The following is a 15,928-nucleotide window of genomic DNA, read 5'->3' on the forward strand; positions in this document are numbered from 1 at the left end:
GTTAGAAAAAGGGATGGAAAGGGGATTTTGGCTTCTCAGAAACCTAGAATCAGTAATGTGCTACCATCCAGAGGGTGGGTCATAGGGTGTATCTCAGGCCAGCTGGTAAGCATGAATGACCAGCTGGCTAACTCTTTAAGCAGGTGAGTTCTGAGTACACAGGTGGGCAGCAACAGGCAGTGAACCTGGGCCCCTCTTAGCAGTGTGCTACCTGGCAGAGGAGAAAGAGACTAAGTGGATTCACATAGGAGACCTGTGGAAATGCTGACGGTGTGAAGAAGACATGAAGTTCCAGCATGGAAGATCAGAAGAGGAAACAAAGGTATAAGAGGTGTTTCTTGCTGCAGCGCCAGCCATAACATTAGACCCAGTGGGGCTCACCATTTCTAAAGCATGGCTAGGCCTACGTTTGATGTTTTTCAGGTTTGTCTATCCTGCTTCAGGGAGGCACTTCACAAATAATCCTGCTTCTAAACACTATGCATTTGTTAAATTAAATAGGAAAACGTTATACCATAAAAAGAAGCGTAAGAACTTTTCAGAAGCATACTTATTTTTAAAAATCATGTATTTTCAGGTATTTTTTAAAAACCACAATTATTTATCATGAATCACGGACTTCAACAAAAGAAATTTTTTTTTAAAGATTTTATTTATTTATTTGACAGAGAGAGACACAGCCAGCGAGAGAGGGAACACAAGCAGGGGGAGTGGGAGAGGAAGAAACAGGCTCCCAGCAAAGAAGCCTGATGTGGGGGCTCGATCCCAGGACCCTGGGATCAGGCCCTGAGCCGAAGGCAGATGCTTAATGACTGAGCCATCCAGGCGCCCCAACAAAAGAAATTTTTTAACCTGCTCTTCCTCCCCCTCTCCAGACACACTCCCCACTAGTAGCTTAGAAGCTGGTAGGCTTCCATCCATACACATGTAATTTTCCATTAAGTATTCAAATACATATGAATGCATTTTTACATCATTTTATGAGACATAAAAATACATAATGATAATATCTCAAAGGCAAATCGTAGTAGGTGTATGATGTGCTAGAGCATAGATAGGCCAAGTGTGGGTATTCACTCTTTCCTTTATTTTGCATTTTTGCTACTGGAAATGCTACAATAAAAATCTTCATTCATGTATCTTGTGTTATTCAAACTTAGGCTCAGTTGTATTATGACAAATACTCCAAATATCTCACCAGTTCACCACAATAAAAGTTTGCTTCTAGTTCATACCACTGTCCGATGCAAGTTAGGCTGTCATTGCATGCCAGGTGTCTGCTTCCAAAAGTGATTCAGGGATCCATCTTATATTTTGTTCTTAGAAAGCTTCATTTCCAGCAGCAAGGATGTGAGAGCTTGGAAGATGAAAAGGATTTTTTTAACTAAAATTTTTGAGTGTATTGATACACAATATTACTTTAGTTTCAAGTGTACAACGTAATGATTTGACAAGTCTCTATGCTATGCTATGCTCACAAGTAGCTACCATCTGTCACCATACAATATCATTAACTGTATTCCATTTGCTGTGCCTTTTATTCCTGTGACCTATTCATTCTGTAACTGGAAGTCTGTATCTTCCATGCCCCTTCACCCATTTTGCCCATCCCCCAACTCCCCTCACCTCTGGCAGCCATCAGATTGTTCCCTGTATTCACAGGTCTGATTCTGCTGTTTATTAATTTGTTATATTTTTTAGATTCCACATATGAGTGAAATCATATATTTGTCTTTCTTAGTCTGACTTATTTCACTTAACATAGTATCTTCTAGGTCAATCCACATTGTCACAAATGGCACAATCTCCTTTTAATGGCTGCATGATGTGTGTGTGTGTGTGTGTGTGTGTGTGTACAAACCACATCTTCTTTAATCATTTGTCTCCTGATGGACCCTTCCGTTTTTTCCATATCTTGATTACTGTAAATAATGTTGTAATAAACATAGGGGTATATACGTTTTCAAATTAGTGTTTTCATTCTTTTTTTTTTTTTTTTTTTTTTTTTTTTTTTACTTATTTATGTGACAGAGCAAGGGAGCACAAGCAAGGGGAACAGCAGAGGGAGAGGGAGGAACAGGCTCTATCCCAGGACCCTGGGATCATGACCTGAGTGGAAGGCAGATGCTTAACCGACTGAGCCATCCAGGGGCCCCAGTGTTTTCATTTTCTTTGGATAATACCCAGGAGTGAAATTATTGGATCATGTGGTGTTCTTAAACTTTTTGAGGAATTTCCATATTGATTTCCACAATGACTGTCCCAATTTGCATTCCCACCAACAGTGCACAAGCCTTCCTTTTTCTCCACATCTTTGTCACTTCTTTTTGATTTTAGCCATTGTGACAGGTGTAAAGTGATACCTCATTGTGATTTTGATTTGCATTTCCCTGATGATTAGTGATTTGGGCATTTTCTCATATGTCTGTTGTCCAGAAGATGAGAAGGATTTATGACGAAAACTGGATGTGGCTTAGGACGCTTCTGCCCAGATTCCACTGGCTACAACCCAATCATGAGGTCCTTACCTAACTGCAAGGGGCAGCTGGAAAATTCAGTCTTCCTGTGGGCCCAAACAGAGGAAATGGATGGCATTCAACCAATCTTTATGCACTGGTAACTTTATTTCAAAAGATTTATTTCTGGATTGACATTTCTGGACTATGAAATTTCTATACTGTGTGTCATCACTTTGCATAAGGACCATAGTAACTCCTATTTCTGTCAGCAGAGTAAGAATACTCAGCACCATTTTTGCTTTTTTAAATCTCCCCTCTCAGTGCTAGACTAGAAACTGAACTGACCAGATTCTTTTTGTCAGCAGGGTCCTGGTTTAACTTCCACCAGTTAAGAGGCATTCTTGCTGTGCAATTAGGAAAGGCAAAGAAAACAAGGAGCCTTTATTTCATTACACGTTGACAGACGGAAGAAATGGCACGCACGGTGGCTTCCAGGTATGTCCTGCATTGTGCAGAGATTATTTATTGGCAGTGGTTTCCACTGACCTTCCTGCACCACTGGATTTCTAAAAGCCAGCAATAATTTCTATTGACTCTTTCCTTCAGTATGACAGGTTAGTGAACATCTCACTTCTTGTATAAAATCTCTTCCTACTTGAAACATTGAAAGCAATATTTTTTCCAGACCAACTTACACATCAAGCTAGCATTTGTTTTTAATGACCTGTTTTTTTTCCACATACAATTTTTTAATTCTTATATTTCAAATATACCTATGTTGTATGTTATAGCTGCGGAGCTGCTGTCTGCCTAAGCCTCAGTGAACATAAATATTCTGTAAAACTTCCAGTCTTTATATTTTAAAGGCATTAATCCATCTGGAATTTACTTTTGCATATGTTGTGAGTGCTAGTATAATTTATTAAATAAATCACATTTTCCCACCCAACTGAAAAACCATCCATGTCCCAAATGGCTGGCTCTATTTATTTCTAGGCCACCTAGTCTATTCCAGTGATCTATTTGTTTATTCCGAAGCAATGCCATATAGTGTTCTTTGCTGTGGTTTTATAAAATAGTTTAATAACCTGTTTATAAATTTAAATTCAATGGAAATCATCTAACAAAATAATTTGTGCTACCAGGTTAACTCAGTTATATATAGAACTCAAAATAAATCTTACTATTCTATCTCCATGCATGTATTTGAACTTCCTACAAATATTAATAACAGAAACAACTAAATGGCTGGCTAATATAAGAAGGCAGCAATGGTTGGTCCTAACCTGATCCAAATGTTTGAGAAGCAGCAGGCTCAGTCTTGTCATTGATTGCTATTATCATAAGTGAATATTAGAAAATTGAATTTGTAAGGTTATTGTAATCAAATGCTACTTTTTAAATTTATATATAGTTTATATATAGGACTCCATAAGAGATTTTGTTTATAAAATGGGTAGAATTATTAGTAAGTTTAGGTCTAATACATAAACTTGTGTTGCTTTCAGTATCAATCATTCAACAGTTTGCCTGATTTTTTATTGAGATATAATTTACATAACACAGCCTTCACCCTTTAGTGTGTTCAATTCAGTAGCTTTTAGTACATTCACAAAGTTTTGCATTGATCACTACTATTTAATTCTTGTTTGTCTGATTTTATTATTAAAAATGGAAAAACAAAAGTACAATTTTCATTCAATAAATATCACTTGATCTTATACAGTTTTATTACAGAAAGTGAAGTCCATGATTTTAGGATGATGGTAGTAATTTATCAACCAAGTAATCAGTTTTCACACAGTTTCAATAACTGCAGCAATTTCCTTGAACTGTCTGTAGAAATTCTGGAGAAAAAGGAAAAATAGTATTAACTTAGCTTTTAGAGGATATATAAGTAGTTCTTTTACTTACACCTGACCACTAAAGGCCAAATGACATTAAATTTGTATGTTAATGTTTCTATCCCTATTGTTATTGGAAAGTTATAAAAAAAAAAAAAACAGGTGCAATTTGGTACCACAAGCACACACAGTAGCGTTGGATAATTAGCTCATAACTAAAATTTTTTTTTTTTTTTTAAAGATTTTATTTATTTATTTGACAGAGATAGAGACAGCCAGGGAGAGGGAACACAAGCAGGGGGAGCGGGAGAGGAAGACGCAGGCTCATAATGGAGGAGCCTGATGTGGGGCTCGAACCCATAACGCCGGGATCACGCCCTGAGCCGAAGGCAGATGCTTAACCGCTGTGCCACCCAGGCGCCCCTCATAACTAAAATTTTTAAAAGCACACAAAAAAAAGTTCTTCTGAGATCATACCAGATTTATTAAATAACTAACACTGTACTAGGCAATGAAGATAAAAACTAAAATGACAGTTTGGGGGGGCACCTGGCTGGCTTAGTTGGTAGAGCGTGCTTTTTTTTTTTTTAAGATTTTATTTACTTATTTATTTATTTATTTTAGAGAGGGAGAGCAGGTGGAGGGGTAGAAGGGAAGGCAGAGGGACAACGAGACTCCGTGCTGAGAATGGAGCCCGACACGGGGCTCAATCTCACAATCCTGAGATCACAACCTGAGCAGAAATCAAGAGTCTGATGCTCAAGCGACTGAGCCATGCAGGCACCCACAGCATGTAGCTCTTAAAAAAAGCTTGGTTTCCAGGCTTCAAACCACTCTAAATCCGTGAAAGACTGTTTTTCAGGATGCTAGAAGCTGTCTTCAAGATATGGGTTTAGTTATAATAAGAAAGACCCAACACTGACAATGGCTTATATGGTAGAAGCATATTTCCCTTTCATTTGAAAATTGAGCTGGTATGGTTGTTCTCCTATAAAAGTCATCTTTATTTTCCATTTCCCAAATCTCCAGGAAAGGAAACAAACAAATTCTGTTTCCCTTTCTTCTCTACCTGCAAGGAACTAGGAGTCACACTTGAAACTTAACCTCAGCAATTAGGATACCCTCTGATGATTTACATATTTGCATTTTTCTTATTTGGTTTTAATTCTCTTTTTGCTACTTAGAAATGTATATATTTCATTTTAGTTTATATGTAAATTCATTATGGAATGAAGCCAGATGTAACTATTTCTTTAAAACTATATACTGATGGTCAAAATTTCAGCTATAAGAAAGATAAATTAAAAGCTCAAAAAATGTTGCTATGCTCTCAGTCCTGCAATGTAACTAACAGGTTCTGTTCTTGGTTAAAAGCCATGTAAAAACAACCTTTAAAAGATTTGTCCATCTGTGATTCTTTCCCTATAGGAAAAAAAAAATTCTTAGAGGTGGAATCAGAGAGCATGAATGCTATACTGAAAAATAAGAATTGGCCCAAGACTGTGAATTATATAAAGGAATGAAACCTGTATTATTATTATTATTTTGAAATTGGTTTGGTCTTTGTATTCAGTTGAAGGCTACTCACACACACATTATAATATAGTATATTTCCTTTTGACCAAGTCTTAATTCTTTCCAGGACACTAATTAGCACTAATAAGGTTGAATCTGTGACCATAGGTTTTTGTTTGAAAGCAGTGGTATCTATTTAAAAAAAAGAATTTAAAGGGAACAAAAACCCTTAAAATGTAATTTGTAAAACAGAATTACCGTATGATCCAGCAATCCTACTTCTGGGTATATATCCAAAGGATATAAAATCACTACCTCAAGGAGGTATCTGCACTCCCATGTTCTTTGCAGCATTACTCACAGTAGCTAAGGTATGGAAACAACCTGTGTGTTGACAGATGAATGCATTAAAAAATGTGGTGTGTGTCTATATATATATATATATATATATATATATGATATATATATATATATATATATGATAGAATACTATTCATCTTTAAAAAGAAAGAAATCCTGCTATTTTTGACAACATGAATGAACTAGGAAGACACGCTAAATGAAAAAGGCCAGACCAGATAGATAAATACTGCATGATCTCACTTGTCTGGGGGATCTAAAAAAGTAGAACTCATAGTAACAAGAGAGTAGACAGTGGTTACCAGGGCTGGGAAGTAAGAGAAATGAGGAGATGTTGGTCAGAGGTACAAACTTTCAGTTATAAGATGTATAAGTTCTGGAGACCTAAGGTATAGTATGGTGACTATAGTTAATGATAATGTATTGTAGAGTGGCTGTAGCCACTCTGGAAAACAGTATGGCGGGACCTCAAGAAGTTGAAAATAGAGCTACCCTATGACCCAGCAATTGCACTACTGGGTATTTATCCCAAAGATACAAATGCAGTGATCTGAAGGGGCACCGGCACCCCAGTGTTTGTAACAGCAATGTCCACAAGAGCCAAACTATGGAAAGAGCCCAGATGTCCATCGACAGATGAATGGATAAAGAAGATGTGTGTGTATACACAATGGAATATTACTCAGCCATCAAAAAATGAAATCTTGCCACTAGCAACAATGTGGATACAACTAGACAGTATTATGCTAAGCAAAATAAGTCAATCAGAGAAAGACAATTATCATACGATCTCACTGATATGTGGAATTTAAGAAACAAGGCAGAGGATCATAGGGGAAGAGAGGAAAAAATGAAGCAAGACAAAACCAGAGAGGGAAACAAACCATAAGAGACTTAATCTCAGGAAACAAACTCAGGGTTGCTGGAGGGGAGGGGGTTGGGAGGGATGGGGGAGCTGGGTAATGGACACTGGGGAGGGTATATGTTGTGCTGAGTGCCGTGTATCATTTAAGACTGATGAATCACAGACCTGTACCCCTGAAACAAATAATTGTATGCTAATAATAAAAAAATAATGTATTATGTACTTGAAATTTGCTAAAAGAGTAGATCTCAAGTGTTCTTACTGTACAGACACATAAAAATGGTAGCCATATAAGGTGGTGGATATGTTAATTAACTTGATTGTGGTAATCATTTCACAATGCATACATAATACCAAAACATCACATCATATACCTTAAATACATACAATTTTTATTTGTCAACTATACCTCAATAAAGCTAGGGAAAGAGTATAGTTTGTAAAAGAAGAAATCAAAAGCATCCTAAAGAGGCATATGAGAAGCTTTTCTTAAAGGGGAAGCCTAGGACCAATATATTTTTAGTTAGTTTTACAAAGAATTCTCATATTTCCAATGCATCACTTGGTTGTTGTTGTTCTTGTTGTTTTTAGAGTACCTTAGTTTTCTTAGAGTACTAACTATTGTGAGGATTCTTAAGTATACAGTCACCAAAGCAATCAAACAAAAACAAAACTCTAAGGCCAGTTAAAGTAGTCAATGATAAAACATTTCCTTGAATGTACCTTTAAAGAAAGTCTAATTTTTCACTCATCCCCCCTTTTCCTTCCTTGCTTACAGAAAAGAGGTAGAAATGATAATATGAATAAGATGACTCTACATAGAAACCACTGAGTTACTCAAACTTCTCACTGATAAAACTACCATCAAGTACTGGTACTCTGATCAGCATTTTATAAACATTATTAGTCAAAAATTCAGGGTCAACGCTGTTCAAAGATAAGATTCATTTAGCTTATCATTCTTGAATAGTAAGCCTAAAAAGAATAAGAGTAAAACAGTTAAATGCAAAGTTCATCTTCCTGCCAAAGAAGGTGAAAATTTTCTAAATAGATTCACAGAGTACTATGAAAGTGATCAAATGTGACAGTACACCAATTCAGCATTGTATTGAAAATATTGAAACTTATCAAATTCCCAAAGAAAATAAATTCAGATCTTCTGTGTGTACTAATAAATATAAAGCACATCAAAACAACTGTAAGCAAAAACAATTAAAATTTTCCTTAAGAAAGATTTTATACATGTTTAAGTAGCAGTTACAGAACAACGAACTACAATTGAATGAGTGAAGTCACAAACCTGAAATTGTGGAATTGTCATTTCAAAGGACTTGCTCTTTACTTGGCCTGAATGATCTGCCACTTTCAGCAACACTGCGACATAAGGATACTTAAGAGATCTGCAACTGTCTGAGCTCACGGCCATACCCAGCTTCCACTGAAAATCTACAAGCTGTAATGAAACATTATAGAACAATACGTTGGTAATAACACTGCCATGAATGCAGATATTTATTCAATTTTACTGCTCTCACACTGAACTTTTAGTCTCAATGCCAGTCACAGTAAAAGAAAGTATCTTCATTTTAATATTGCCAGGGGAATAATAAATCGAATGAAAATGGAGAGAGGCAATATGGGATATAAACAGAGTTGGAAAACAACACTGTCATAATTACAACAGTAAAACACACACACGCACGCACACACCATCTTTACCAGATGTATAATGGAAGTAGAAGGAAGATGTGGTACTGCTGGTTTGCCCTTCATTTTGCTCCAGCATTTAAGGGGACTACAAATGCTTTGTAGTAGCCTCTCTCCCTCCCTCTTCTGTTCCATATATGCTCCCTCGCATTCCACAATCCAAAATCCTAAAATGGAAGATGAGTTATATACCATCTTTGTATGTGACTGGGACCCACATGGGAACCATTCCAGTTTCCTCTCTCACCACGGTCCTTGACCTGAAGCCATACACGAGCATAAGCACTGGGTGATAAGGTGGTTTTAGATTTCATCACTGTTGATGATGAACACCTGTCAGGTGACATGCTATGTAGTTTACATGTATTAAATGCCTCACTGAATCATCATGACATTATAGGCTATTATTTCCATTTTGCAGATGACAAAACTGAATTTCAGAGAGCTTAGATAACGTGTGTAAGTTCACACATTTCTGTGATCAGAACTGAAACCAAAGTCTGTTTGACTCCAAAGATTACATGCTTATTGACTACTAGCTGCCTTAATTCTTTTAATCTAATTTCTATCAATGGTTGCTCAATGTTGCTGGGGCATAAAACAGGATTGGATAAATGCAGCTCTTAAAAGATGCTAACTAAAACAAGATGGTGAGTGGAGGAATTTTGTTTCTTGTTTTCAAAGCTTAAACAAGTAAATGGTACACAGGTGCTCACAAAAAATACCTGTTGATTGATACATTTTGCTATCAAATTAATGCTGATAGGGCAAAAAGCTTTGCTTATTAATAAACCTCTTTTTTAAAAACTTGGGATCTTTTATAAATAAGACTCATCTATATACTGCCTACAAGAGACATACTCTAGAGCTAAGAAGGCAAATAGACTAAAAACGAAGGGATGGGAAAAGATATTCCATGCAAATGGAAACCAAAGAAAGCTGGGGTAGCTACACTTAACAGCAGACAAAAAACAGACTTTAAAACAACGATGTTATAAGAAACAAAAAAGCAAGTTACATAATGAAAAAGGGTTCAATCCAACAAGAAGATATAACGTGTAAATATTTACACACCTAACATAGGAGCACCTAAATAGACAAAGCAAATATTAACAGACCAAGAGGAAGAAACAGACAGCAGTACAACAGAAGACTTTAATACCCCTCTTACATCAATGGATAGAACATCCAGACAGAAAATCAATAAGGAAACATCAGCTTTAAACAATATGTTAGAACAGATGGACTTAACAGATATTTACAGAACATTCCATCCAAAAACAACAGAATACACATCTTCCCAAGTGCACATGGAACATTTGCCAAGACATATCATTTGTTAAGACAAAGAAAGTCTTAATTTAAGAGGATTGAAATCCTATCGAGCATCTTTTCTGACCACAATGGTATGAAACTAGACATTACAAGGAAAAAAACTAGAAAATTCTCAAATATGTGGTGACATAACAACATGCTACTGAATAATCAATGAGTCAAAGAAGAGATCAAAAGAGAAATTTTAAAAATACCTTGAGACAAAGAAAAATGAAAATATAATACACCAAAATTTACGGGATACAGCAAAAGCAGTTCTCAAATGGAAGTTCACAGCGATAAATGCCTACCTACCTCAAGAAACAAGAAAAGTCTCAACTAAATAAGCTAACTTTACATTTCAAGAAAACAGAGGGGTGCCTGGGTGGCTCAGTCAGTCAAGCATCTGACTCTTGATTTCGGCTCAGGTCACGATCCAGGACCCTAGGATCCAGACCTGCCTCAGGCTCCCTGCACAGTGGGGCATCTGCTTCTCCCCCTCCCTCCTCTTCCTCAAACCCCTCCTCCCGTTCCTGCTCTCTCTTTCTCTCTCTCAAATAAATAAGATCTTTAAAAAATTGGAGACACAAATAAATGGAAAGATATCCTGTGCTCATGGATTGGAAGAATTAATGTTGTTAAAAAATTGTCCATACTACTCAATACAGATTCAATGCAAGCCCTATCAAAATTCCAAAGATATTTTTCACAGAAATAGAAAAAATCCTAAAATAAGTATGAAACCACAGAAGTCCCCAAATAGCCAAAGCAAATTCTGAGAAAGAACAAAGCTGGAGACACCAAGCTCTCCGTTTCAAAGTATATTACAAAGCTATAGTAATTTTAAAAGTATAGCACTGGCATGAAAAGAGACACGTAGATTAATGGAACGTAACAGAGAGCCCAAAGATAAACCCATGCATATATGGTCAATTAATTTATGACAAGGGAGGCCAGAATATACAGTGGTGAAAGGACAGTATCTTCAATAAATAATATTGGGAAAAGTGAAGAGCCACATGCAAAAGAAGGGAACTTGACCACTATCTTGTACTATACACAACAATTTACTCAAAATGGATTAACAACTTCAAAGTAAGACCTGAAACCATAAAACTCCTAGAAGAAAACGTAGGTGGTAAGCTCCTTGACACAGAAACCTTGGTGATGATTTTTTGAATCTGACAACAAAAGCAAAAGTAAACAAGTGGGACTACATTAAACTCAAAGCTTCTGCACAGCAAAGAAGCTATATTCATAGTAGTCCTAAACCGCAACCACCCAAATGTCTATCAGTCGTAAGATAGATAAATATGTACAGCAGCGAACTTCAGCTACACTTAACACCAAAATGATGAAAGAAACAAGTCAAAAATTATGTGATTCCATTCACTTAAACTTGAGAAACAGGAAACACAATATTGTTTAAGGCTGCATACACAGGTAGGAAAACTAGAGGCAAGAATGTGATTATCACAAAAGGATCATCATTACCTCTAGGGAGGAGGGAGGAGAGGTTTCATTGGGGAAGGGCATGTGGTGGGCTTCTGGGGTACTTGAATTTCTTGAATTTGATTATGGTTACAAAGATGTTCACTTTAAAATTATTCATTAAGCTGTCCATGGTAATGTACTTTTTTTTGCAGTGAATACAAACCACATTTCTGGTTGAAAGGAAAAACTTATTGTAGACTACAGTGATCAAAGGAATGCTTTACAGAGAGCATAAGCTCTCAGCTCAGTTTTGAAGACTAAACAGAACTGAAATTGAGACAAAAATGTATTTTCTTTATATATTCCAGAAATATACATCTAACAAAGAATAAATGCTTAATAAATATTAAGCTGAACCAACTAGAGATGGAGAGAGTCAATATCTGGTAGAAGAGAGCATTTCACTGCCTTGAGGTGGACGGCTCCTGTAAGGAAGTATGGAAGAGAAAGCTGAAAAAAAGAGATGAAGCCAATAATTTTTTTCAAATTGTGAGTTTTCAGAGGTTTTCAAAGTATTCTCATATACTTTATCTTATGGAAAATATGTGAAAACACTTAAACTTTTCCTGTATGCAATGGGAACTCATTCAATTTTTTTCAGTAAAAGTAAGGATATGAAAGTATTGATTAAAAAATATTCTTCTGGTGGCAGAATACAATCATCCAGGTATGAGGTTTTAAGTGCCTGAACTAAGGTGGTAACTAGTAGGATTAACCTGATCCTTAAAGAATGAATCATTAGGCCCTGATGGTTTTCTTCACAATTATGGGAGATCAAAGACAACTATGAAAATTCGAGTACAGAGTAGGGGGAGAATGTTGATATCATGTTACCAATCAGATTTTATATATTTTAAGTCCAAAGGTATTATCAAGTGGGGCTAGAGGATATTTAAATAGGAATGTTCAATAAGTGGCTTAAAATGCAAGAACAGAATCTAAGGGAGTTCGTGATTAGAGAGATCATTTTTATAGTAGATCAATGGTGATATCCAAAAATTTAATTCAGAGCACTTCTTAAACTTATTCAGCCTGCACAATTTCTTGATGCTTTACTATCTACAGGTAAATGGTAGAAAAAATCATTACTTATTTGACTCTGAGTCTGAAATAAAACTCTGGATTATTTAGAACATTTCAAGCAGAAAATCAATTAAGGAACACAATGGTGGAATCTGCTGAAAAATTACAATGGTGAACTATCAGGTGAGGAAAGAGGGAGAGCTACCATCCACACACTCACTGTGCAAAATGAGTACTCACAAGTAAAAGACAGCTGGGATTCAGTTTATGATTCTAAAACAAACTGACATTTAAATGTGAACTAAAAGCAAATTTTCTAATAAATGTGGTTAAGCCTTAAGTAGGAATTAACTACATTGGAGATTTTAACAAGAAAAGAATAAAAGAGAAAAATCAGAACAGATCACACTATCATTATGGAGGATATTAAGAATGAAGTAATATAGCCTCTAAACTCTTGTAGAATTAAGAAAATGATTTAAAAAGGAAAATATACAGAGAAAAAAAAACTAGTAGTGAAAAAATATAACATCCCAAAGTAAAATGAATACAAAGAGGGATGCCTGGGTGGCTCAGTGGGTTAAGTGTCTGCCTTTGGCTCAGGTCATGATCTCAGGGTCCTGGCATCGAGTCTCGCGTTGGGCTCCTCGTTCAGCAGGGAGCCTGTTTCTCCCTCTGCTTGCCTCTCTCTATCTGGCAAATAAATAAATAAAGTCTTAAAAAAATGACTACAAAGAAGAAAAATAATCTCAAAAGAAATATAGATTAAAAGGTAAACAAAGAAATTAGCTATAGTCAGTCACACTTGTAGTGTGACTAAAAATTTAACTGATCTGGGGGCCCCTGGGTGGCTCAGTCGGTTGAGCATCTGACTTCAGCTCAGGTCATGATCTCAGGGTCCTGGGATAGAGCCCCATGTCCAGCTTCACAGTCAGCGGGGAGTCTGTTTCTCCCTCTCCCTGTGCCCCTACCCCGACTTGTGTGCAAACGTGCACGTGCGCGTACACACACACACAAACACACTCTCAAATAACATCTTTTAAAAAAGTAATTGATATGGTAGCTGCATTAACATAAAAACATCACATAAAAACTAGCCATAAAGAAAAATATTGATAAAGACCATTTCAGTTTATATTTTTTATTTTTTAAAATACAAAATATTAGAAAAACAATCATGCATTACTCCATCCTAAAAACTATTTTCCTATTTCTAGTCTTTGTATGTAATTTTTATTGCTAGAATCATAAAATACTTTTATGTTCTCTCCTTTTTAAAATGGAAGTTTGCCAATAGAAGAAATGTTAAGTACTCTGCGCACATTAACCTTTCTCAAAAATACTATGAGGAAAAGACTGACCAAATAACTCACCCAAGGATACAAAACTAGTATAGCTGCTATTCCAACCCTAATCTACCTGATTCCTTATTCTATGCAGTTTTCATTATACCTAGCTCCAACATTACTATTTGGAATTAAATTAAGTTCTAGTAGGTCAAGAAAGTAAATAGGTCTAGGATGGCATAAGAATATCATCTTCTACATGCTAGACCCGAGATGTCTAATATAGTAGCCATTACCCAAATGTGACTATTTAAATTAATAAAATAAAAAATGTAACTTCCTCAGTTGCACTAGTCACATATCGTGCTCAACAGTCACATCTGGCTAGTGCTACCATACTGGACAGTGCCAACATAGAACATTTCCACCATCACAGAAAGTTCTATTGGACACTGCTATACTATACTTTGTGTTTGTATGTGGAAATTGATTAAGGCATGACTTATTAGTAAATTTCTACTTGAGAATTCATATTACTCTAGTGCAAGTATACAACATTTGCTAAGTCATTAGCCTTCTTCATCTTGTTTACTGGTACCTTCATCCATACTCTGCTTTTTTAATTTTCTCAATAGCACTCATCATTACCTGAAATTATCATGTTTACTTATCTATTACCTATCTCCCCAAGGAAATTCAAACTTCCTAAGAGCAAGGGCATTATCCATCTAGTTTACTACTGAATCTACTACAACATTTGGTTCAAATGTTCAAATAAAGGGGCGCCTGGGTGGCTCAGACGTTAAGTGTCTGCCTTCGGCTCAGGGCGTGATCCCAGGATCCAGGGATCGAGCCCCACATCAGGCTCCTCTGCTGAGAGCCTGATTCTTCCTCTCCCACTCCCCCTGCCTGTGTTCCCTCTCTCACTGGCTGTCTCTCTCTCTCTGTCAAATAAATAAATAAAATATTTTTTTAAAAAAGTTCAAATAAATATTTGTTGAACTAATATGTTTGGAACTTCTGGAGCATGTGGTAGCTGGTCTCCAAAGATAGCTTCCAACAATTAGTATCACCCCTCCCTATATGTACATGTCACTCCTCACGTTAAATGGAGCTTGTTTTCCCTTCGCAGCAATCTGAGTTGTCCCAGTGATTGCTTTGACCAGCAGAATATAGCAAAAGAATCATTGAGCCTAGGCCTTAGGAGAACTGGAGTGTCTGCCTCCTTCTTTATGGAATACTGGCTCTTGGGACTCTGCCTCTTGAAACCCAGCTACCCTAAGGTGAACAGCCATGTAGGGAGAACCAAGTCACTCCAATGATCAGCTCTAGCTAGCTCTTAGTCAATATCATCACTAGCCATGTGAGTGAGCCCTCTGAGTTTCTGGCTCAATTAGGCTCCTAGATGACAGGGAGTAGAAGCCACCACCTAGCGAAGCCTGGGTAACCCACAAGAGTACTGAAAGATCATTAAACTGTTATTCCAAGTCACTAAGTTTTGGGTAGTTTATTACACACAAATAACTAAACCGGGGCAAACATCACTGGCTGAAAATAACTTTGTCAATAAATTTAATATTGACATAAAAATGTATTCTCATAACTATTTACTCTGAAATATTCGTTTCTAGAAATTTTAGCAAAAACAACTAGAAGATAGGGGCATGTGGGTGGTGCAGTCGATAGGTGTTTGCCTTCAGCTCAGGGCATGATCCTGGCATTCTGGGATCGAGCCCCACATCAGGCTCCTCCGCTAGGAGCCTGCTTCTTCCTCTCCCACTCCCCCTGTTTGTGTTCCCTCTCTCTCGCTGGCTGTCTCTGTTAAATAAATAAAATCTTAAAAAAAAAAAAAAACAGGGGCGCCTGGGTGGCACAGCGGTTAAGCGTCTGCCTTCGGCTCAGGGCGTGATCCCGGCGTTATGGGTTCGAGCCCCACATCAGGCTCCTCTGCTATGAGCCTGCTTCTTCCTCTCCCACTCCCCCTACTTGTGTTCCCTCTCTCGCTAGCTGTCTCTCTCTCTGTCAAATAAATAAATAAAATCTTTAAAAAAAAAAAAAAAA

At 36.8% G+C, this 15,928-nt stretch overlaps 1 protein-coding gene across 3 annotated transcripts in view; it reads right to left on the reverse strand.

Moving 5' to 3' along the window:
- Positions 1-753: 753 nt before the first annotated feature.
- Positions 754-15,928, reverse strand: part of COMMD6 (COMM domain containing 6) — a 19,800-nt gene continuing 4,625 nt past the window's right edge. The window contains exons 2-4 of one of the 3 annotated variants that reach the window (XM_034665299.1): positions 8,763-8,917; positions 8,344-8,496; positions 754-1,357 (exon numbers count right to left, since the gene is read on the reverse strand). In XM_034665299.1, coding sequence (XP_034521190.1) covers positions 1,331-1,357; positions 8,344-8,496; positions 8,763-8,885 — 303 coding nt within the window. In that variant the 5' untranslated portion in view covers positions 8,886-8,917 and the 3' untranslated portion in view covers positions 754-1,330. Of the gene's footprint in view, positions 1,358-4,101; positions 4,307-8,343; positions 8,497-8,762; positions 8,918-15,928 lie in introns of those variants that run through there. The other 2 variants (XM_019807634.2, XM_011234330.3) reach the window with 2 other exon arrangements.

Source organism: Ailuropoda melanoleuca, chromosome 7 (assembly GCF_002007445.2).
Source record: "Ailuropoda melanoleuca isolate Jingjing chromosome 7, ASM200744v2, whole genome shotgun sequence".
Taxonomy (NCBI): Eukaryota; Metazoa; Chordata; class Mammalia; order Carnivora; family Ursidae; genus Ailuropoda; species Ailuropoda melanoleuca.